At 42.4% G+C, this 24,921-nt stretch overlaps 1 protein-coding gene across 8 annotated transcripts in view; it reads right to left on the reverse strand.

The window, feature by feature from the left end:
* Window positions 1-24,921, reverse strand: part of LOC144668998 (uncharacterized) — a 54,623-nt gene that overhangs the window by 10,455 nt on the left and 19,247 nt on the right. For 6 of the 8 annotated variants that reach the window (XR_013573581.1, XR_013573580.1, XM_078531540.1 and 3 more), the window contains exon 6: window positions 10,812-10,907. The exons of the other annotated variants lie outside the window; for them this stretch is intronic. Coding sequence is in view for 4 of the 6 variants with exons in the window: in XM_078531540.1 (XP_078387666.1) it covers window positions 10,812-10,907 (96 nt within the window). In the remaining 2 variants the exon portion in view is untranslated. The remainder of the gene's footprint in view (window positions 1-10,811; window positions 10,908-24,921) is intronic. 8 annotated transcript variants of the gene reach the window in all.

Consider the following 24,921-nt stretch of genomic DNA (forward strand, 5'->3'; position numbering starts at 1 on the left):
TGTGAAAACATATGGCATCATTCATAGTCTATCGGCACCTAATGCCCCAGAATCCAAGAGCTTTGAAGAATTGGTAAATCTCGTGAAAAGCCACTTTCAGCCGAAATCCTTGGTAACAACACAGCGTTTTAAGTTCAATTCGAGGTGTCGCGCCCCTGGAGAGACAGTTGCTTGCTATGTAGCAGCCTTAAAACAACTGACAGAGCACTGTGAGTTCAGGACATCGATTAACGACATGTTAAGAGACCAATTAGTATGTGGGATTAATGAAGGCACCATTCAAAAAAGGTTGTTGCCAGAAATGAATTTAGGCTTCAGCAAGGCGCTGGAGTTGGCACTCGCAATGGAAAACACAGTCAGGGACTCAAAAGCAATCAAGGGAGCACAAAATGGCGCCGTCCATCACGCTGGGAGGGAAACACCAGTTAGAAATGGCGCAGAGCTCCATGGAAAGGCGGGGAACAGCCATCATTAACAGACCAGTAAAAAGCAATGGTTTAACAGAGAAAACCCACATTAGTAATGGCAGAAATAGAACCTTGACAGCCTGCAAACAAATGACAATTTAAAAGAATCGAGTGTTTCTACTGCCATTGTAGTGGGCACATTATGCAATATTGTAAAGACAGATTGAGACAAAATTTTAAACAAAAAGGTAGAAATCATGAAATCCACAGGAGCCAGAAGAAACAGAGTCAGATATTCACTCGCTGCACAACTTAAAAATGGGTAAGGCAGATCTAAAGCATTGTGGTAGTGCCACACAACACGATGGAGGGTATCCTCAATGTGAAGGCAGGACTTTGTCTCCACAATGACTGTGCAGTGGTCACTCCTATTGATACTGTCATGGACAGATGCATCCATGGCAGGCAGGTTGGTGAGGATGAGGTCAAGTATGTTTTTCCCTCTTGTTGGTTCCCTCATCACCTACCGCAGACCCAGTCTAGCAGCTATGTCATTTAGGATTAGGCCAGCTTGGTCAGTAGTGGTGCTACTGAGCCACTCTTGGTGATGGACATTGAAGTCCGCCACCCAGGGTACATTCTGTGCCCTTGCCACCCTCAATGCTCCCCTCAAGTGATGTTCAACTTGGAGGAGCACTGATTCATCGGCTGAGGGAGGGCGGTACGTGGTAATCGGCAGGAGGTTTCCTTGCCCATGTTTGACCTGATGCCATGAGACTTCATGGGGTCCGGTGATGTTGATGTTGAGGACTCACCATTGTATCCGATTACAAGCCATACTTAGGCTTGTTTGGGGAAGATAAGACAATACCCCCAAATGCCTTGGCATGAATCCAAAGGTGGGCACTGATTCTAGCTGCTTACAAATGTATTTTTATCCACTGGCCATGAGCCAGATTACAAATGCCGAAGCACTGACCCGATTACCTCTAAAAGATAGCAATGTGAACATCCCCATTCCTCAAGAACTTGCCTTGTTATTAAACTTTCTGGATTTGTCACTCGTACATGCCAAACAAATAAGAGAGTGGAAAGACCATGATCCAGTTTTGTCTCATGCCAGGGAAGAAATCTTGCATGGATGGTCTAGTGAGCCAAAGTCAGACGAAATGAAGCCCTATTTTAATAGGAATTACGAGCTCACCTGTTAGGATGGCATCTTGCTGTGGGGAGTGAAAGTCATTGTGCCTCTGAGAGGAAGACAACCATTATTGACAAAATTGCATAGTGCTCATCCTGGCATCTCTAGAATGAAAATGTTGGCGCGCAGCTACTTATGGTGGCCCAGGAGGGATACAGAAATCAAAAACTTGGTCAAGAGCTGCATACAGTGCTAACACTGCCAAAATCGCCTCCTTCTGCTCCACTGCATTCCTGGGAATGGCCAGAAAGGATATGGGTCCACCTCCACATCGACTACGTGGGGCCTTTTTTGGGCACAATGTTCCTCTTGATTATAGACACTCACTCAAAGTGGATGGATGTATACGAGGTGAGATCACCCACATCTGCCACCATCATGGACAGATTGCTTCAGAGTTTTGCGATACATGGGTTGCCAGAGATAATAGTGTCTGATAATGGAACGGCATTCATCAGCGGGGAATTCCAAAGATTTACAAGTCTCAAAGGTATAACACATGATAAATCCTCACCATACCATCCTGCATCCAATGGTTTGGCTGAGAGGGCAGTCCAGACCTTCAAGTCCGGAATGGAAAAACTGGATGGAGACTATTGGAACTAGATTATCATGTTTCCTACTCAGCTATAGGACTACGCCACACACGACCACCGGTATTGCCCCCTTGGAATTATTGATGAAGAGATGTCTCAGGACACGTTTGAGTCTCATAAGGCCGAATTTAGTGGGGAGGGTAGAGAGAAGTCAGGAGGCCTAGGAAAATGGACATGATTACCACAGTCGTCAAAGAAACTTCACTGTTGGAGACACTGTTTTTGCAAAGAACTTTGGAGATGGGCCCAAATGGCTATCAGGTGAAGTTAGTGCTGTGACAGGACCCCTGTCCTATCATAAATCGGTCAAAGGTTGGATAATTAGGAGATATGTAGATCACCTCAAGAAAAGGGAAACAGATCTACAAGAAAGGATGCACAAAGCACTGGAGTCTATACCACATGTGGAAGGAACTCCACTTGGTTTGGAAGTGCCTGTAGGATCTGTGGAGCCTGAGAGTTGAAGAGACAAACTTAGAGGTTCCTACTGGAGAGCCGAGTGGACAGATGACTCCTGAGAGGGAGGCCTCGGATAAACCATCCGTAGTCGTAGAACCATGACGTTCGACATATTTGAAGAAGCCTCCAGAGAGACTGAATTTGTAAATAGTTTATTTATGTAAATAGTTGATATGTTGTAAAGATTGTAAATTGTACTTTTGTGTAAAGGGGGAGGGATGTAGTAATCTGAGGTGCAATACACCTTTAAGAGATTGTGAGCAGATTGACTACATGACTGTATTGCCCAATTGCTGTGTAGCGCGGGCTACAATGTTAATCTGCAGTTTGCGCTCTGTGCCTTGTGTAAATAAACAGCATGTGCTTCATCTTATATTGGTCTCTGCGTCTGCAGTATATTGTTTGCCAACTCACCCACCGGCAGTTAGGAGTGCAACCATGTTCATGAGCAAAGTGACCCGACAGAAAAAACATAAGGTGAACATAAACCAAAGCCCTGCCTTCCCTCTTAGATGGACATAAATGATCCTATGAAGCTATTTTAAAGAAGGGCAGAGGTGTTTTTGCTGGTATCCTGGTTAATATTTATTCCTCAATCAACATCACTAAAACAGATTATCTGGTCATTATCATTAAAAAAAAATTGTTACAGGCCGTGCGCATCACTGGCAAGACCAACATTTAGTGCCCATCCCTAATTATCTTTGAGAAGCCACCTCTAGTACCGCTGCATTCCACATGGTGTAGGTACATCCATAGTGCTTTTAGGGAGGTAGTTCCACAATTTTGGCCCATATTGGTATCAATGGGAGCTTGGTGTGCGCAAATTGGCTGCTGCAGTTTCCTACATTGTAACAGTGCTTACACTTCAAAAGTACTTAAATGCAATCTCATGAAGTTGTGTACGGCACTATGGAAATGGAAGTCCTTTTTCCTTCTTAGAACAGTTTATTGCAACGCGAAAGATACTACTGACAATGGTATTTATGTACTCACAGGTTGTGTTTTTTTCTGTCTTGTGGAATAGGACTGCTATCCTATATGTACGCATGTTTGTTACCTGGGGATATACCGGGCTTGATTGAATAACAATTCCTTGACCGGTTGAGTAATCAATCTGCTTTTTTTTTATTCATTCTGGGATGTGAGCATTGGTGGCTCAACCAGCATTTATTGCCCATCCCCAACTGCCCTTGTTCAGGGGGCATTTAAGAGTCAACCACGTTGCTGACACTTGTTGTTTAGGTTTACACATTTAGGATAGTACCAGATGTGCCTTTGGAACCACATTCTAGCAATGGAAGAGCCAAGAAAAGGGGAGAAAAGTTGAAGAAAAGTAGCTTTACTGCTAAAGGAACAATAATGCAAAGGGTAAATTTTTGGTAATTTTACAGGATGTGGGAGAACTCCACGATTGAGTTTGTGCCACAAAGTTTCGCCTTAAATGTCTGGCTAAGAGTAAAGGCTTATATTAGACAGCATTGTCAATGTTGCCTAACTGGCTAATTGCAGGAGTGCCACAGCAATATGCAGTGAGCTTGACAGTTAAATCCCTCCCCTTTAGGAATTACCTTACCTCCATTTGACACTTCTGTTGAGATGAAAATCTCATCGTGTGTGGAACCTACTCCCTGTATATTAGCCCAATTCACGGCATACAGTGCTAAAGATTCTTTCTTTTATTTTCCCTGTTTTGCTTTTTCATCTAGATCTATAAAATCTATTTTATTCCTTCCCCTTTTTGATGACGTGTCTTCTGCACTACTGGCTGCTGCCCGCCAGAGCATCACCCAAGTATTAAATTTTTACATGAGTTAAAAAATGAGTCTAATCCAGGTGACAAGGGTCTCACCCACTGGCTGGAGAGCAGACAAAAGTCCCATGTTACCTCCTTTAGGGAAGACACACCATATGAAGTGCCATTCAGGCATTTATGTAGCCAGCTGTGGGCCTTCCTCAGGATCAAAGACCGCAGGGGTGGAAATCCCTCCCCTTGGGAGCTGCTGACCAATCAGAGGCTGGCAGATCTTCATTGCAGGCAGCAGCACTGGGAGCAGTGATAGCTGCCTATATTGCATCAAGCCTAGGATCAGCGAGGGACCCCAGGTTAAAGGTGTGGAAGCATGAGGACCATAAGAAAGGGAAGGGGTGTGCGCTCAGCAGCCCCCCACACCAACACACCCCCCCCCTCCCTTCTTGATGCCAGGTCCTTAGAACAAGCACTAAGTTTTCTTTTGAAGCTCACAGCATGGCAACTTCCCCGTCCACCGCTGATTTTTAACCAGTGGTGGCAGGATAAGGCCCTTAAGTGGGAATTAATTACCCACTTAAGGGCCTCAATTGGCCTCGGGGCAGGAAGGCTGCGAGATTTTCAACCTGTTCCTTCAAGTCCGAATAAATGCCCCACATCAAAATTCGTTTCGGGGGCAACATTAAAGTTTGCTTTGAGTGTGAGAAGGCTGTATATAATACTGTTTTATTTCTTGAGAATGGATTACCATTGAGAAGCCAGCAGAGACTAATTCCAATTTTTAATCCAGTAGACTAGAAGTTTACATAGGACATACGGCACAATCCATGCCTGAGTTTATGCTCTACTTGAGCCTTCGCCTAACTTTCCTCATCTAAATCTATCATTGTAACCCTCCATTCCCTTTTCCCTTATATCCTTGTTTAGCTTCCCTTAAATGCATCTATACAATTCATTTCAATCACTCCCTGTGGTGGCGGGTTCTGACCACTCTCTGGATAAAGAAGTTTATTCTGAATTCCCTCTTGGATTTCTGGGTGACTATCTTATATTGATATCCTCTAGTTATGCTCTTCCCCACAAGAGCAAACATAATCACTGTATCCACTCCATCAAAGCCCTTCAGAATTTTAAAGACCTCTATTAGGCCATTTCTCTTGAAAAGAGACCCACCCCATTAATCCTATTTTGACAAGTATACTGTCATGCCTACGGATCATAGCTGCAAATTACTTACAGACATATTGGACTTTTAAGAAAGACGTGTTTTTTTTAAAAAAGGACCTACAAGCAAAAGCTGGCGGAGACTGTAAATTAACCATTTGCTGGAAAATTCCTATGTGGATTACACTTGACCAAATAGCCCAGAGAACGGAATGTCGCACCTAAAAAGGTGTCAAGGCCTACTTCAGAAAGAGATGCTTCAAAGGAAAAGATGCGATGCAAAAACTGAACTGTAATCTCCTATGGTTGCAGAGATAATGAAGGCTGATTACCATCTTAGCAGAAACCATCTCCTGTGAGTTATATTCCAGACTGTGGACATGACGTGAGTTGAAAAGAAAGCAGATCTGGGCAAAAGACATGTTTGTTTTTTTCCCTTCTAAGAATACTCAAGAAAAGGGGTTAAAAAACCAACTGCAACAGTAGTTCTGTGTGCTAGTTTTTGGTGTTCCAGGCCTGGTGTGCGAGGGTGTGCTGTGAAGGTCACAGTTGAAGAACGTCAACTAGGCATCCCTGCACTTGCAGGTAAAAAAGTCCTCTCTCTCTCTGATTGCTGGAAGCAAGTCACAAGTCAGCAAAGCCACAGTCGAAAAGGAAACAGGACAGCTCCTTTCAGCTAACCGGCAGAACCAAAAATCTCCAAATCAACTGCTCAACTGCCAAAGTCAGCTCTACTGGAATCATCCAACTTAACGGCTGCAACATTTCATCATCTGCTCCTCATAGACCGGCCAAAGACTGATTTTTAACTTTTATTTCTGGAGTCACTTCTCATTTCTAATCTGTGTGTATGTGTGTTGTGTTTTCATTATTTTTTCTGTTTTAGTAATTAATAAATTCACTCTTTAACTCAAAGAAGCCTCGTTAAATTGGCTACTTTTAAAATATAAATACATTTGCAATGGGGAAAAGGTATCCACAGGGGAAGGGGTCCTTTTCAAAATAACCTTGTTGCGAGCAACTGAGAGGGTTGAATAAAGAAAGGGAGCCAGTTCATCCCTCCCCACCTCCTGTAATAACAATTTGGGGTACCTCGTCTGGGATCATAACAAATTGGGGGAACCTTGCCCGAGGACCGGTTGTAACAATACTCACAAATATCTAATATCATCTTTGTAAATGTTCTTTGCTTCCTCTCAACTTCCTCTATCTCCATTTTATAACATGGCGACCAGAACTGCCTGCAGTAGCCGAAGTCTGGTCTAACCAAGATTCAGTACAAGTTGTTGTGCATCAATTGCATAGAAAAAATTGTCTGCCAGTTAGCCATGGCACTGGCTGCAGGAGAGAAACAGCACAAACTATGTCCAGGAATTATGCAGTAACAATATGTATGAGTGAGTCCAATCCTGTAATATCATTTCAGGCAATCAGATGAGGCCTGAGCTTTGTTCTTGTGTTACGCCATTAGTTCACTCTGACAACTATTTAATTTTGACAACTTTTCCCAAGACTCGCCAACCCACTGCATCTGTAGTATGCCGAGGGAAAAAAACATAATATTTTACAATTGTTTGGGAGGGGTAGGTAATATCTGCAAGTAATGTTCTAAATTTATTTTTATCTCTGTTAAGTGGAACAGGTTATCCTGTAAAGGAAGAAGAAGGAAAATAGATGTTGGAAGTTAGCCCAGTAGTTACATCACTGGAATGATGAACTTTCAGTCAAGAGAGCCAAATGAAAAACCAAATGTAGAATGACATTTTCATGTAGGCTTTTCTTTGGGGGTGCAGTTGTCTGTCCTGGGTTCTTAGGAGAGGTAAACTGTAAGGAGAGTGATGTCTTCCATTCCCAATATGTTGCCTTTTGAAGTCATTGTCACTGTCAAAAACTGTCTCCTGGTGCAATGAAAATGCTAGTAGACTGCACCAGTCTGCCTAGTATGGGTCTGCTCAAAATGTTTCTGGCTATATCTGTTCACCATGTACTGTATCATAGCCCTTACACTATCAAAGCTATTTGTGAATGACTTAGCCAGATTTGCAACTGAGCAAGGACTGTTTTCTTTGTTGTTCAATTTTGCATTCACTGTCAACAGTTATTACACCCCCTCAGGTGGCTGCTCTCATGACTACATGGTTACCCAGGCTACCATACTAAGTCCCTTTCTATTTATGATTAACAAGCTATTCCTCATTTGCAATATCTACAAGCATTTGGTTAGTTTCCATATGTACAAATGTTGCTGTACTCTCCATGTCTGGCATCATGTTCCTTCAAGTTTTTGATAAGCCAAAATTTCCGATAATTTAACATCAATAAAACTGAATCCATTAGACTCTGATCAGCATCAATGTGTGTCTGGGTTCAAATCCATCAACCTCCATGTTGCCTGTTCAAGGAAGAAATTTGTGCAGTTTCAAGATTTAAGACAAATTCTCTCCTACACATTATCACTCCTGTTTTTGCAAATCTCAAACAAATTCATTTCAAAAGCCCTGTTCTCATCCAAGAAATGACCGAAATTTCTAAGTCCTGCCTCGGAACTTGGCATTTCCCATCTCTGCGGGGGCAGAACTGGATTCAGGGTGGGGTTAGTGCATGCATGATTTGCAGAGGCAGCTGGCCATTTAAATCAGCAGCTGCCTCCACTGAAGTATAGGAAGAAGAGCTGGAAGTGTGGAATCCGGAGTGTGCAGATTAGGTAAGGGGAGGTTTGAACTTGGTGGATTCTTATGGATAGCCAGGGTACCCCTCTGGATAGGGTTCCGGTACACCTTTGGGAGAGGTAAGGCCCCCTTTGGGAGAAGTAAGGCTCATTTTGGGAGAGGTAAGGCACCCTTTTGGTTTGTTAAAAGTGAACATGATGGTGTACTTCTTACGCACTAACTCATTGGAACTGTCCAACTGTCCACGAACTGTCCAGCTGCCAAGGAGATGTCCAGCTGCCCAGGACCTATCCAGCTGTCCCAGGAGATGACAAGGATATCCAACAGTTCAGGATCTGTCCAGCTGTCCAGATGTCCAGGAACTGCCCAGCTGTTCAGGAGATGTCCAGCTGTTAAATCTGTCAAAGCTATCAAGGAAGTGTCAAAGCTGTTAAAGCTATCCAGGAAGTGTCAAAGCTGTCAAGTAACTGTGAGTTGGTATGGAGTGGGTAAGGGCAGAGGGTGGTAAGGGTATGGGATGGCAAGAATTGGCAATAAGCTGGCATGGTGTATAGGGGTGGTTAGAGGGGCAGTAAGTTGGCATAGGGGTATGGGGGCCATGGGGGGGTGGGTGTGGGGCATGGGTTGGGCATAGGGAATGTGTGGGGGGTAGTAAGGTCTGGAGGAATGTCTTTTGTTTTATTATTTTTTTTAATTCATTTAAATACAGTGCCAGGGCACAGAGGCAGGCCTTTTGCCCAGCTCACCTCATCTGGCAGCCTGCAGATTCATTCCATGGTTGCCCTCCCCCTCCACCTGAGTGAAAATCCCACTTGCGGGGGCCATTTTTAAAGGTCGGGTTCGTCGAGCTGGGAAATCAGCGGACTCTGCAGACGAAAATCTAGGCCCTTATATTCAAATCCCTCCATATCCTTGCTCTACAATGGGAAATATTCACCAGCCCTACTTCCCAGGCCACATTCTATGTTCTTCTAACTCTAGATAAGCCATTAAAGGTGGCAGGACAGGTGGAGGGAACAGTTAATAAAACATACAGCATCCTAGGCTTTAAAAATAGGGGCATAAAGTACAACAGTAAGGAGGTTATGCTGAACTTGTATAGGACACTTGTTAGACCTCAGCTGAAGTATTGTGTACAGTTCTGGGTGCCGCACTTTAGGAAGGATGTGAACACATTGGAGAGAGTGTGAAGAGGTTTACAAAAATGGTTCCAGGAACGAGAAACTTCAGTTATGAAGATAGATTGGAGAAGTTGGGACTGTTCTCCTTGGAGAGGAGAAGGCTAAGATGACATTTGATAGAGGTGTTCAAAATCATGAGGGGGCTGGACAGAGTAGATAGAGAGAAACTGTTCCCATTTGTAAAAGGATCAAGAACTAGAGGGCACAGGTTTGAAGTGATCTACAAAAGAAGAAAATGCAGTGTGAGAAAAAACTTTTTCACACAGCGAATGGTTCAGGTCTGGAATGCGCTGTCTGGAAGTGCGGAACCACTTGCTGTGTGAAAAAGTTCAAGTTCAATCGAGGCTCATGGATACTCAGTTTAGGTTTCACCAGGACCACTCAGCTCCAGGCCTTCTGATGAAAGGTCAGCAACCTGAGTTGTTAACTCTGCTTTTCTCTCTCCACAGATGCTTCCTGACTTAAGTATTTCCAACATTTTCAGTTTTTATTTCAGATTTCCAGCATCTGCAGTATTTTGCTTTACAATTGCCATCTCATTACAATTTTGATCCAAATATGGCCCAAAGGGATAAATTCCAGAGATGAGGTGAGAGGGACTGTCCTTGATACCAAAGCTGCATTTGACCTGATAGTGGCATCAAGGACCCCTTGTAAATTGAATTGGTGGTAAACTCTTCACTGGCTGAAGTTATATCTAGCACAAAGGAAGATAGTTATTGTTGTTTGAGGCCAATCACTTCAACCCTAGGACACTGCTGCCCTACCCAGGCTCAACCAACTGCTTCATCTTCTCTCCTTCCTCCTCTCTATCATAAAGTGGGGTTGTTCGCTGATGATTGAGAAATGTTTAGTTCCATTTGCAACTCCTCAGATAACGAAGCAGCCCTTGACCGCACGCAGAAAGACTTGGGCAACATCCCGGCTTGGGTAACTGGTAAGTGACAGAAACACTGATAAGCCCTCACAAGTACTTCTGTGCACACAACCAACATTCATTACACAACATAATGACTGTATTGGTATGGTTGTATCTATGTGTCTGATACTATAACCAAGTCTTTAGAATCAAATACATGAATTTCAGTCAACAGTCTGCCGTCCTGTAGCCTCCAATGCAATTTGTTCACTTGACAAGGTTCAAACTGGGGTGCATGGAGACAGGTGGGGAGGGTGGGGGAAGAAGGTGTGACATTGGAAAGTTAAACTAAATAAATTGATCCTGCTCCTACTATAGTAAAACTAAAAAGGAGGGATTCCTGGGTGTGCCCTTTGTACAACACATTTCCATTCTCCACAACCATCAAACAAATCTGAAAGTTAGAACTTCTTTATCCTCTCACTTGGTGAGTGATTTACTTCTGACTATAATTGTTTTCCACACCTGTAAACATCTCTTCCAAAGACTCATAATGTGGCATTCTGTTCATATTCTGGCTTCTTCCATGATTTATGTCCCATTCATTTTGAAAAACAGGATCTGAAATGAAATATTTGATAACTGTACCATCTTGTTACATGTATCAAGGTAAGAGATTAGTTATCTCTCACAAATTAACCCAATGACACTACCCATAGGATTATTGTATTCCTCAGTACATTGAGACAATCGGAATAGAAACCAAAGGTACAGTCCCAATTGATGTTTGTGCTTACGATGAGCTGGTTTGTCTTCAGCATGTCATCTGGGACATGAATAGTTGCCTCAGCAATGGCATGAATACTGTTTGTGGAGGTGTGCATGGGTTGGATAATTCTATTGGTCTGACCAGTGCAGACAGATGTCAGTGTAAAGGTCTAACTGACAAAGAGAAAGAGGAAACAGAAAATAAAATCAGAGAATGCCGTGGAGCAAGAGTTAGAAAATAGGGAGAAATAAAATGTAGAGAAAAGTTTCATGTGATACTGTGGAATCAGTATAATGGACTAGTATGACAACAACAACCAGATAACAGGTCTCACTATAGTCCACTACTATGCTTTGCAACAGAATAACCAGAAGCTAAATCTCATTGTTGAACAGCTTGATGGAATGATTTAGTTCAGCATCATAATGTTTTCTCCCATCCAATTATTTTCCCCTATCATGTTGGCATATGGTCTCATGGCTGCTAGCAACCATCTAGTACCTCATTAAAGTGGCCATTCTTCATGTGGGAACTTAAGACAGTGAGCATTAGCTGCTGTGGGCATCACAGCTGAGTCCAATCCTGTGTTCAGCTGATACATGTGCATTTTCCTGCTGTCACTGGAGGTGTCAGCTGTGGCTCAGTTCAAAGCACCCTCGCCTTTGAATCAGAGGGTTGTGGGTTCATGTCCCACTCCCGGAAACCAAGAACTGTGATTGTACTCGAAAGAGTTGCAATCTGTGACTGTTGATAACTCGAAAGAGTTTCCTGCAGTCACTGGATAGCAACCAGGAACAGGGACCCCATCTCATTTTCCCCTCCTTGGCCATAGAGTTTGAGCTAAATGTAATATCCCTCCTGGCGCTCTGCCCGAAAGCATCCAGCTCAGCAAGACTCAGATTCAAATGGAGGATCCTCTGGTTTAGTTACATGCTACATTTAAAATTGAGCTTTTAAAAAAATATTTAATGGGATGTGGACATCACTGGCAAGGCCAGCATTTGTTGCCCTTGAACTTAATGACTTTCAGCTATTTCAGATGGCAATTAAGAGTCAACCACATTTTCCACCAGCTGTTATTGTGGGATTGTCCCAGCCCACGCCCCCAGAGCATTAGCCTAGGCTTCTGGATTATGAGTTCAGTGTAATTACTAAAAAGCCACCATCTCCCCAGCTACTCGGAAGTTCTAACATCCCAAAGTTGACTCTGGAAATACTACCCAATGGTTTCAATTATCATTATAAAATTATAAGCAGTCCATTGGACCTAAATGTCCTTGTGTGAGCATGAATTTTGCAATTACCACCGTGTGGGAGAAATTTATTTTTTGTGATATATTACTTATATCCAATGAAGTGGACTGATACAATCAGACAAACTAGCTAACTTAATAATCAGACCCAAATCACATGACCTTTGTTAATTACTTTGGCCCACTGATGAGGGACACGACTCAAATCCCAGACTAAAGAAATCAGATGACAATACAAACCATCTTCTTAACATTGCTCGACTTGGCCCCATCTCAGTTCATCTGCTGCTGAAACCCTCATCCATGCCTTTGTTATCTGTGGCTTAACTTTTACCACACTCATGGCTGGCCTCTCACATTCTACCCTCCATAAACTTAAGGTCATCCATAACCTTATTATATTAAAGGCACTGTATAAATACAAGTTGTTACCCAGGGAGATTTCTCTCCTTTGGAAACAAAACTACTTAGATTAATATAAACCTTGGATCAATCTACATCGAAGTCAAAGACCTGAGTGCAATCTTGCCCAAGTGCTTACTGAACCCTTCCCAATGTGCTCAGGCATGCCACCATCTTAACCAAGCAGTTTTTGGAGTCAGATGAGGCTCCTGTCAGAGGCAGGCGGGGACCTCATAAATACATGTAAATTGGGACCTTATGGCTTAATTAACATTCTGATGGCATGTTAATGGAAAATTGTGAGAGGCCCATCTAGTGCCAACCTGTTGTACGATCCCACCTCTGAGACCATGTTGTATGTTGGTTGTGTCTGGCTAAGGAATGATTGCAGTGACATAGATATGTCTGAACAATAACTGTTTATTGGATGAACATAATTATATACAGATATACAAGACTACAGCTGTTACTCAGTTGAAACCATGAGCTTTCTCCTTCTCGACTGTTAGTCATGTATGTCTGTTACATCATCATTTGGGTGGTACAGTTTCTCCAGTCCCACACATTAACCCTTTCAACCATAAACATCCTATACTACACAACCCATCAGTAAAAATTCACAAATTGGTCTCTCAGAGCCACTGAAGCAATATTTAACAAAGTACAGACTGATATGAAATTAGATCAGAGTTTCCAAATTGCTTCTTTCTGATATTACCATATCATTCCTGGAGTAAGTTTAATCTGCTCATCAAGGCTGCAATTAGTGCCAGTTTCAGTTGGATGGAGGAGCACTTGGGAGAAAAGGAGCAACAATTAGCCTCTGCAACCAGCAGCAGTTGAGTGTGTTATAAGATAGGAATTGTTCATGGGAGGTCACAACCAGTAAAAACATGGAGCACAAGTTCTATCAAGGAGCACTGCATCAGAAGGTTGCCCTTCTCCAGATAGACAATTCAGAACTCCACAGTCTCCTGCAATGTCTTCAGCAAAAGTCTTTAAACAATAATCTTCTTCAGAGAATGTGCAGTTTTGAGTTATGCATTCATGAATCTTACATTCATGTTTATACAGATCATTCCTCTGTTGGTAGCACGCTCACCTCTGAGTAACAAGGTTGTGGGTTTCATATGTTCATAGGAAGTGGGAGCAGGAGTGGGCCATTCAGCCCATCAAGCCTGCTCTTCCACTTAACAAGATAATGGCTGGTCTGATTGTGGCCTTAACTCCATTTTTTCACCTGCCCCCCATAACTCTTGATTCCCTTGTCAATTAAAAATCTTGACCATATTCAATGACCCAGACTCTACTGCTCTCTGTGGAAGAGAATTCCAAAGACTAACAACCCTCAGAAGAAATTCCTCCTCATCTATGTCTTAAATGGGATATCCATTATTTTTAAACTGTGCCCCCTAGTCCTAGATTCCCTCATGAGAGGAAACTTCTCTCAGTATCCACCCTGTCCACCCTCAGAATCTTACATGTTTCAATAAGATCACCTCCCATTCTTCTGTCATGAAAATCTAATAATTATTATTGTGATTTATTGTAAAGGTAGGTTAATAGTAGGGTTTGGATTAGTTTCTCTGTGCGTATGTGTGTGGAGGGGATTTAATTGATTTGCAGAAAGCCGGTTTGGAGCTTTTGAGTGATCAAAAGGCAAGCTAGGTTTGAAATGCTAAATACGTAAACATGGCTGAAGTTTCAAAATGTGAGGTGTGAGGAACATTTGCACTTTTAGATAAACCAGAGTAGTTTGAATTTCAAAGAGATGGTAAGATGTTACACCTAGCCATAAGAAGCTAAGTCAAACAGTGTGTTTATTTTTCCCAAGGTTACTGATAATATGAGTGCTACGTGTCAAGAAGATATAATGTGTATAACGTTATTGGAAATTATTTTAAAATAGAGTTCTAGTGGTGTGTGTCTGTGTTGATTGGATTAAAGCCAGCTGGTCTAGGGACTTTGATGTTTAGAAGAGAAGTAGGTTTGAAATGTTAATTAGGTAAGCATAGTGAAGTTAGAAGGTGAAGTGTAAAGGGGGAAATTTGCATTTTAAAAATAAACCATTCAAAAGAATGGGTGAAATATTACACCTAGCCAGAAAAAGCCAAACAATGTGTTTATTTTTTCCAAAGCTTACTAATAAAATTGGTGCTATGAAAGGGCTTTATTGTTAGAAGAGGTAAAGTTCAAAAAAACTAGTGATACAATGGGAATTTGCATTCAAAGTGGAAAATATGTATAAAGGAAGAGAAGGCTGTTGGTAAAAGAAGAGGGATTCTAAGATCTAAAGCCTCTAGCCTGTAAGCCTCAAGCCGCTATCTGCAGGGACCCAGAGCTGAAAGGAACTCATTTTGAATGCGACTGTCCAGTGTGTGCTTTGTCAGAGGTCTGTTTACATCTATGTGTTTTACTGTTGCCTTAATGGAGGTGTAACTGGGAGTCAGATTAATTAGGGGATTTAGGGGTTATTCTGGTAGTAATTTGTAGACCTACGTATGTGCTTAAAATCTTTTATTGTACCAATGAATGTTCAATTTAGTTTTGTAAAAAACCTCAAAGCCTCGGTGGGCTTATCACTACTAAATTCAAGGCATGCATCTCGAAATAAAATACAAATTGCAAAACAGTTGGAGCAGCTGTTTCAAGTTTCCCTCTGGGATTTGAGCAGCTCGGTATTTACCATCTGCTGTGCCATAACAAAATTGGGGGCTCTGGCTCTTTGCAGGATATATTTGAAATTCCTTGATTGGTTTGGAGTTGGTGAATCTTAAGCTTACGAGTATGAGAAGCAGTTTGAATTCAGGAGTGGTGTGAGGTATTTATTTTAAGTGGTGAGACTGCAATATGGCTTTGGCAGTTGCTAAGACTTGTTTGGAAGTTGAAGTTGTGACTTTGGTTGATTTACAAAATGCAAATAAAGCTAAGTTAATGGAATTGGCAGATAAGTTACAATTAGGATTACCTGCAGGGGTAAGGAAATCAGGCATAATTGAAAGTATAGCACAGCATTTGAAATTGGAAGGAATACTCAAGAGACGGAGTTCTCCAAGGGGTGGGTCATTGGAATGGGCTCAGATTCAGTTGCAAATGAAAAAATTGGAACTAAAGGCAGCAGAAAAAGGAAAGGAAAGAGAAAGGACATTTAAAAGGGAGTTAGAAACGGCGAGGTTAGAAAGGCAGGAAAGAGAAAAAGAGAGAGAATTCTAGCTTAAAACGCTGGCAGTTAAAAAAGAGACACCAGAAGAAAGGACTTATTTCCAGATCAGAATCTTGTGGGGAGATGTTTAATTTTGTACAAGCTCTTCCAAAGTTTGAAGAGACGTTGAAGCAGTCTTTATTTCATTTGAGAAGATAGTTAAACAGGTGAAATGGCCACAGGAAAACTGGGCATTGTTGTTACAATCCGGGTTGGTGGGTAGAGCATAAGGTTTATGCTTCACTGTCAGAAGAAATGTTGGTGAACTATGATGTGGTTTAAAAAAAAGTTATTTTGAATGCATATGATAAAAGCAAAATACTGCGGATGTTAGAAATCTAGAACAAAAACAGAAAATGCTGGAAAAACTCAGCAGGTCTAACAGCATCTGAGGAGAGAAAAATTAGAGTTAACGTTTCGAGTCTGTATGCCCATGAGAAACTATACATGACGTGTGTAAACCTCTGCTGCACTTTCTCCAAAGTGTTCACACCCTTCCTATAGTGTATCACCCAGAACTGGACACAATACCCCAGCTGAAGTCTAAACAGTGTCTCATATAAGTTCATCATAACCTCCCTACTCTTGTACTCTATGCCCCTATTAATGAAATCTAGAATACTGTATGCTTTAGAAACAGCCCTCTCTACCAGTCCTGCCACCTTTAATGACTTATGTACATGTACACCCAAGTCTCTCCGCTCCTGCACACCCTTTAGAATAGTATCCTTTATTTTATACTGTTTCTCCATGTTCTTCGCACCAAAGTGTATCACCTCACACTTCTCCCCATTGAACTTCATCTGCCACCTATCTGCCCACTCCACCAATGTGTCAATGTCCTTTTGAAGTTCTACACTGTCCTCCTCACAGTTTACAATTCTCCCAAGTTTTGTGTCATCAGCAAACTTTGAAATTGTTCCCTGCACATCAAGATCTAGATCATTTATCTAGATATATATCAGGAAAAGCAAGGGTCCCAATACCAACCCCTGGGGAACTGCACTATAAACCTTCTTCCAGCCCGAAAATATCCATTAACCATTACTCTCTGTTTCCTAACCCTCGGATGCCCAAGTAAAGTTGCAAAGGCATATTGGAACAATGGAATTTACATTAAAGAGTGAAAGACATGTATAAAGGAGGTGAGATTATGCGAAAGGGAGAAGACATTCTAAGATCTAACACAAGTGTGAAAAGTCTCCAGCCTCTATGCATCAAGCCGCTATCTACAGGAACCGAAGTCAAGAAAACTCACTGAATGTCACTGTCCAGGGTATTGTGTGCTTTGCCTGGGTCTGTTGAAATCTATTTTGTTTTACTGTTACCTTAACGGAGGTTTGACTGGGAGATTAATTAGGGAATTTAGGGGTCATTACAGTAGTAATTTGTAGACCTATGTATGTGCTTAAAATCTTTTCTTTTATTAATAAAAGTTTAATTTAGTTTTGTAACAACTTCTAAGCCTCGGTGGACATATTAGTACTGAATTCGGGGCACACATCTTAAAATAAAATATAAATTGCAGAACAGTGGCAGCTCTTTCAAGTTTTCCTCTGGGATTTGAGCAGCTGGACATTTACCATCCACTGTGCCATACACTGAACTCCAATGAGTATCGGCCCAACCTGCTTAACTTCTCCTCATAAGACAATTGCTTCATCCTGAGAACCAGCCTAGCGAACCTTTTCTGAACTGATTCCAATGCAATAAATCCCTCCTAAAGTAAGGAGACCAAAATTGTACACAGTTCTCCAGGTGCAGTCTCACCAATGTCCTGTGCAGTTGTAGCAAGACTTCTCTACTTTTCTACTCCACCCCCCTTGCAATAAAGGTCAACATTCCATTTGCCTTCTGAATTATTTGCTGCACCTGAATTCTAACTTTTTGTGATTCATGAACAAGGGCACCCAGATCCTTCTGTCCTGCAGCATTCTGCAATCTCTCTCTATTTAAATAATATTCTATATTTTTCTATTCTTCCTGTCAAAATGGACAACCTCACATTTTCCCACTTTATACTCCATCTGCCACATTTTTGCCCACTCACTTAACCTATCTAATTCCCTTAGCAGATTTTTTGCATCCTCCTCAAAACTCATTTTCCTACCTATCCTTGTATCATCAGCAAATTTGGCTAAAGATTCACTAGATTGGTTTAAGTCCTATCCCAGAACTTGAGCTAAAAAAAGATCAAGTCTGACACTCCAGTGCAATACTGAGGGAATGCTGCACTGTTGGTGGTGTTATCTTTTGGATGAGATGTTAAACAGAGGCCCTGTCTGCCCTCTTAGGTAGATGAAAAGATCTCATGCTATTGTTTCAAAGAAGAGCAGGGGAGTTATCTCCTGTGTCCTGGTCAATATTTACCCCCAATCAACATCACAAAAATAGGTCACCTGGTCACTATGACATTGCTGCTTCTGGAATCTTGCTGTGAACAAATTGGTTGCCCGATATCCTACATTACAGCAGTGACTACACTGCAAAAGTACTTAATTGGCTGTAAAGAGTTTTGGAACATATGGTGGTCGTGAACAGTGGTATCTAAAAGCAGACTTTTTTTTCCTTTCTTCTACATCCAAAACCGAAGTTGAATTTTCAAAGAATCTATCATCATGCCTGAAGAGGAACAAAATAACTCAGAAGATGCATAGGAAGCAAAGAGGATGGGATCTTGCAATTTTGGAGATGTAATAATCAAATGGAAAAAGTAAATCAAGAAAATATGCAGGAACAGCATCACCCACTGAATCATAGTGTAAAAGAGAACATCTAAGGAAACATCTAGATATTGTGAAACATAAGAGCCACACAGCTTAGCAGAAAGTCCCTTTACACACACTACTCAAATTGAGAGAGGAAAAGAAAAAATGGTTGAAGCACTGAAAATATATGGATGTTACACATGTCTGGTTTGTATCAGCTATGCAGGGATAATCTATCCTCTCATAACAGCATATATTTGAATACTTAGCTAATTATATTGGTTCCATTTTCAATCTGCTAATTAAACTGGCCCACCCAGTGTTGTTGGAACATCTCTCATGCTAGTTTACATGAATCTGAGCACTGGAAAATGCTTCTAACAAATCTTACTCTCTGAACTATACTTTGAATAGTTTGACAAAAGTGATAGTCAGTAGTGAAATTCGAATTGCTTTTTAAGCTTTGAAAATTGTTTTTTTAAAATTAGTTTTGCTTCTATTTATTCAATGATGGAAAACTGGTTACCTTCTCAAATTAAAATTGAATAGAATGTACTGTCATGTAGCTCTGTTGTATCTTTCCTTTTGAGATTCTGCAGCCCTCTTTTACTCTCTGGATCCTCAATGCCTTATATATGTAAGGCCTGCCTCTTTGCTGGGTAATTCAATCAAATAAAATAATCAACTGTGCAAAGTGCAATTTCCAATAATGCCATACTTTCTGACCTTTAAGTTAACCCTGAAATATAAGTGATTCACCGTAAGCACAGTGAAACCCACTTAATTGCAAACCCTTAAGGTAACTTCGTAAAGTGCAATAAAATGGGAATTCTATAAAGCAACAAAATCAAAGCTTAACATACAACGTTTATTTCTCTAAATTTTGTAGAACATCTTCTCACAAAGGTGAATATAGTGTAACATCTTAAAAATTACAATATCTTGAAATGGTAAAAACAGTATCACATCTTGAAAATTAAAGTGTTCACATCTCCTGAATTTGATTTATGGTACAGAGAATAAGATGGTACTATCTTTGTTATCAGCCTTTGGATTTATCCTTCCAATGCATACAAATAATCAACAGTTTCACTATCTTGATTCAATGGGCTGGATTTTACCAGCCCTCTGAGGATTTGCTGTGAGACTGGAGTTGGGGTGGGGGGCAAGGGGGTGAGGGTCCGCAAAATGACGTGGGAAAACAGGGAGGGTGGCAGACATCCTTCCTGCCCAGAGGTCAATTCAGCTAACTTAAGGGCCTCTTCCCACCCCTGCTGGTATTTAGCCAGTGACAAGGAGATCCTCTGCCATGTGGGGAGATGGCCAGGGGCCCCTCCTTTTCGGCACACTGGCCTACTGAAGGGCTCCTCAGCAGCAATGGCCACAACAAAGGTGCCATATGCCCTCATCAAGACCCCCTCCCCACTTCACCAGGGCATGCCACACTGGCACCAGTGCCCCCCGATCCCGATTACCTAGTTGTGAGGGCATGTGTCCATTGATATGCCCTCTTGCTCCAGGTGCAGCCCCAGCAGTGCTCACCATTTACTGTGGCATTGCTCATATTGCTGACCTGCTGGCTATGTGATTGTCTGTCATCTCTTGGCACACTTAATAGGGATGGCTGCGAAGGTCTTGTGGCACAGTGGGTAGTGTCCCTACCTTTGAGCCAGAAGCTCTGGGTTTGAGTCCTACTCCAGAACTTGATGGCCACAGAAGGTGGCCAAATGTGGCCAAACAGATTGACTATCAACCTGCAAATCCTTCTAATACGCCTATAGCAGTTGGCAAGAGCAGGAGTCTCCAGGTCAGCCAGATCTGTATGGTAGCTGAAAAACCTCCCCACATTAAAAGACTCCAGATGCAGGTTCTTGTGGTGGGTTATACTCCACGGCAAGGGTCCTCCTTGCTTTGAAAGATGACCAAAGAGAGAGGAATGTCTACCAAGCTATGACTCCAGTCCTACTGATCGCTGAAGTAGGGTTGTCCCTGCTTTTGGGCCGGTTGGCAGGACCCCTGCTTCCACCTTTAAATTCAGCCCAGTTAGCTGAAGCAATACACACAATGGACAGGATTTTCAGGTTGGCGTGCGGCGCGATTGGCGGGCCCAGGCGTGCCGGGGAACAGATTGCTGCCCGCGATCAGCCCCCGACCACAATTTCACACTGGCTGGCTAATTAACGGCCAGCCAGTGTGATGTGTGTGCTGAAATGCTCAGTGCTGCCGGGGGGCAGCGGGAGGAGGGCGAGCACTGAAGTCAGCGCGGGCATGGGCGAGCGCTCACAGAAAGCTCCCTGAAGGCAGACAGCTGCCTCAGAGAGCTGAAGACCTGAACAACCTAAAATAAAGGTCACAGAAACCGGAAAAAGTGTCCAAGCTTAATAATCAGTCACCTGAAAATGTAGGTAATGAAAATGCTGTCCAGAGAAATTTATTTTTATTTTAATTTATCACAGAAACTTCATCCCGCCCGTGGATGAGGTAACCTGAAAACTGCAAAGGCTGCCAGGCCAATTCGCCCACCCGCCAACTGTAACATTGGATGGGCAGCAAAAAATCTCTGCCAATTGCACCATTAATGGGCTTAATTGCCCTCTTAATTGTCGGCGAGTGCGCTTCCGAGTTTAGTGCATGCCCACCAACCAAAATATCACGCGAGTGTGTGATGACATCGAGGCGCTCGCCCGACGTCATCACGTGCTATTTTACACTCAAGTGGGTCGGGCGCACGCCTGCCCGCTCAGCGAAAAATTCTGCCCGATGAGTGCAAAATCTAGCTCTAACTTTCAGAATTTCCAGTTGGGGAACATCGTGATTTACATTCCCTGCAGCATCTGTTTCTGAGTTTTTGAGAGAAGAAGTGGTTTCTGTGTCAGTCATCTCTCCACACTTGATGTTGCAAACTCTTTGGCAAATTCATTAGCTTTAGATTTCAACAGGCAGGGATTCTAGGAGCTCTTTTTTAGTGATTAAACCACCCAAACAATATCTCATCAATATTGGCCATCTTACTTTCACGCTTTAGTTTCCAGTCCGGCATCTCATTTCTTTTCCAATCCTTCTAATTATTGTGATAAAAACAAAAAACTGCGGATGCTGGAAATCCAAAACAAAAACAGAAAGAAATACCTGGAAAAACTCAGCAGGTCTGGCAGCATCAGCGGAGAAGAGTACAGTTGACGTTTCGAGTCCTCATGACCCTTCAACAGAACTAAGTAAAATTAGGAAAGGGGTGAAATATAAGCTGGTTTATTGGGACAAGCAGCCAGTATCACTTAAACTATTCAAAATACTCCTCTGCCAAAATAGCAACAAGTCACAACACTTCTTTTGTTCAGCCATCTAGAAATTAGACTTTCACTCCCCTTTTACCTACATCAGTGAAAACCAGGTCAATCTGATTCTTGGGCATATTGACTACTAAACCAATCATATTGAGAGGTGAAAGTGTCTGGTTGAAAGGTGACATGCTTATTAAAGCAGGGTTACTGTGTGCCACTTTTAAATAGAAGCTAAAATTGTAGGAGACCAAACCTGAAATACTGTGTGCAGTTTTGGTCTCCATATTTAAGGAAGAATATAATAGCATTAGAGGCTGTGCAGTGAAGGTTCACTAGGTTGGTTCCTGGGATGATGGGGTTGACCTATGATGAGAGGCTGAGGGGCTTATATTCTCCGGAGTTTAGAAGGCTAGCACGCGATCTCATTGAAACATACAAGATTCTGAAGGGGCTTGACACTGAGAGGTTTTTTTCCCTTGGCTGGGGGAATTTAGAGCATGGAGCATAGCCTCTGGATAAAGGGTCATTTATTTAGGACTGAGGTCAGGAGAAATTTCTTCAATCAGAGGGTTGTGAATATTTGTAATGCTCTACCCCAGAATGTTGTGCATGTTCCATCACTGAGTATATTTCTCTCCACAGATGCTGCCTGACCTGCTGAGTATTTCCAGCACTTTTTGATATTATTTCAGATTGCCAGCATCTACAGTATTCTGCTTTTCTGTTGAGTATATTTAAGTCTGAGAAAGACAGGTTTTTGGTCTCTCAGGGAATCAAGGGATATGGGAGCAGGCGGGAAGTGGGGTTGAGGCATAAGACCAGCCATGATCGTATTAAATGGCAGAACAGGCTCAAGGGGCCATATGGTCCACTCCTGCTGGTATTATGTTCTTAGAAGAAAGTTTTCACAATTGGAAATGTAGGGATTTTAGAAACGATTGTGTTAAAACAGGACTTACAATTACGAAATTTGCAAATAAAGGAATACAACTGTAACTGAAAAGTAATAAGATACATTGCTGAGGTTGCGGCATTTTGAAGGTACTTCATAGCATGAGGTTTAGCACAAACAAAAATACGGCAAAAGGCAGCGTAATGTATTTTTATCAGGACTACCCCTCAATAATTAGCTTTTTCATGTTTTACTCATCATTCAGTGGGTGTTATTCTACAAAATTGCCATAAGAGCCATACTGCTATAAGCAGTAAATTTCTGCAAACAGAAATTGTTAAAGCAGGGTTACTTTGTGCCACTTTTAAATGGAAGCTAAAATTGCGGGAGACCATACACACTATGGCCAGAATTTTATATCCCGCGGGTGGATACGCGCCTGAACTGTCCAGCCGTGAAATAGCATGAGATGACGTCAGGCGAGCGTCCCAACGTCATCGCACACTCGCACGATATTTCACTCAGTGGGCGCGTGCGGCAGTCAGAGGCATGCTGGCCAACAATTAAGTGGGCAATTAAGCCCAAGGAGGCAATTGAAAGCAATTTTTTGTGGCCCATCCACTTTTACGGTTGGCAGACGGGCCAATTGGTCTTTACGTTTTTGCTCAAACCTCGATCCAGGGTGGGATGAAATCCCCGTGGGGAAATAAAATAAAGAGAGATATCTGGGGACTGTTTTTTTTATGAGGTTAGTTTTCTGGTGTTTGATTGTGCTGCATGGAAATATTTTGCAGCATTTTTGTTGTTTTGTTTATTCTATGGAGGTCTGCAGCTCCCTGAGGTAGCTATTTGCCTTCAAGGAGCTCACTAGAAACGCTCACCAGCACCCATGGTGATGTTGGCGCCCGCCCTCTTCCTGCCCCAATCGGCAGTGCTGAGCCTTTCTCAGCGCGCGTTTCATGCTGGCTGGTCGTTAATTGACCAGCCAGTGTGAAATTGCAGTTGGGGGTCGATCACGGTCGGGGCCCGTTCCCCGTCCGCTCCCAGGTCCACCGATCGCGCGTGCCCGATAAGCGAAAAATTCAGGCCTTTGGGTATGCAGGACATTGCCTTTATGCCTTCTTCATATATTAACTGATCAGAAGCTCTGTACTTTTTCTTTGCTCTTTATTACCACCTCTAATTTATCCCATTGCCATCTACGTCTCTTTATTTTTCATTGTTTGCATAAGTACACATCATCGTACCATTTCATGTTATCCATCCTCCCTCAATTACTCACGATCTTTTTCATATTCCAATTCACTTTTCTCTTTCCTTTACTCAGTCTCATTTGATTTAAGCCTTCAGAACGGAAACATTTCTGCTAGATTTTCTAGACCATCCTTCACCACAGCTACTCATTGAATAAACTCAATGAACCATTGGGGAGCGCAATTCACCTCTTAGTGAACAACAGGAAAAACATTGCTACATCATTAAAGTTCTGCAGAAAAAATATAACTGTGTACAGAGATCACTTGACATTCAATGGCATTATCATTGCTGAATTCCCCACTATCAACATCCTGGGGGGGTTACCATTGACCAGAAACTGAACTGGGCCAGCTATATAAATACTGTGGCTACAAGAGCAGGTCAGTGGCTAGGAATCCTGCAGCGAGTAACTCACCTCCTGACTCCCCAAAGCCTGTCCACCATCTGCAAGGCACAAGTCAGGAGTGTGATGGAATACTCTCCACTTGCCTGAATGAGTGCAGCTCCCACAACACTCAAGAAGCTTGACACCATCCAGGACAAATCAGACTGCTTAATTGGCACCCCATCCACAAACAATGGCACCTTCAACCACCAATGCACAGTGTGCACCATCTACAAGATGCACTGCAGGAACTCACCAAGCCTCCTGAGACAGCACCTTCCAAACCCATGATCACTTCCAATCTAGAAGGATAAAGGCAGCAGATACATGGGAACACCACCACCTGTAATTTCCCCTCCAAGCCGCTTACCATCTTGACTTGGAAATATATCCTTCACTGTTGCTGGGTGAAAATCCTGGAACTCCGTCCCAACAGCACTGTGAGTGTACCGACACCACATGGACAACAGCAGTTCAAGGAGGCAG

The sequence above is a fragment of the Cetorhinus maximus genome, chromosome 28 (assembly GCF_964194155.1).
Source record: "Cetorhinus maximus chromosome 28, sCetMax3.hap1.1, whole genome shotgun sequence".
Lineage (NCBI taxonomy): Eukaryota > Metazoa > Chordata > Chondrichthyes > Lamniformes > Cetorhinidae > Cetorhinus > Cetorhinus maximus.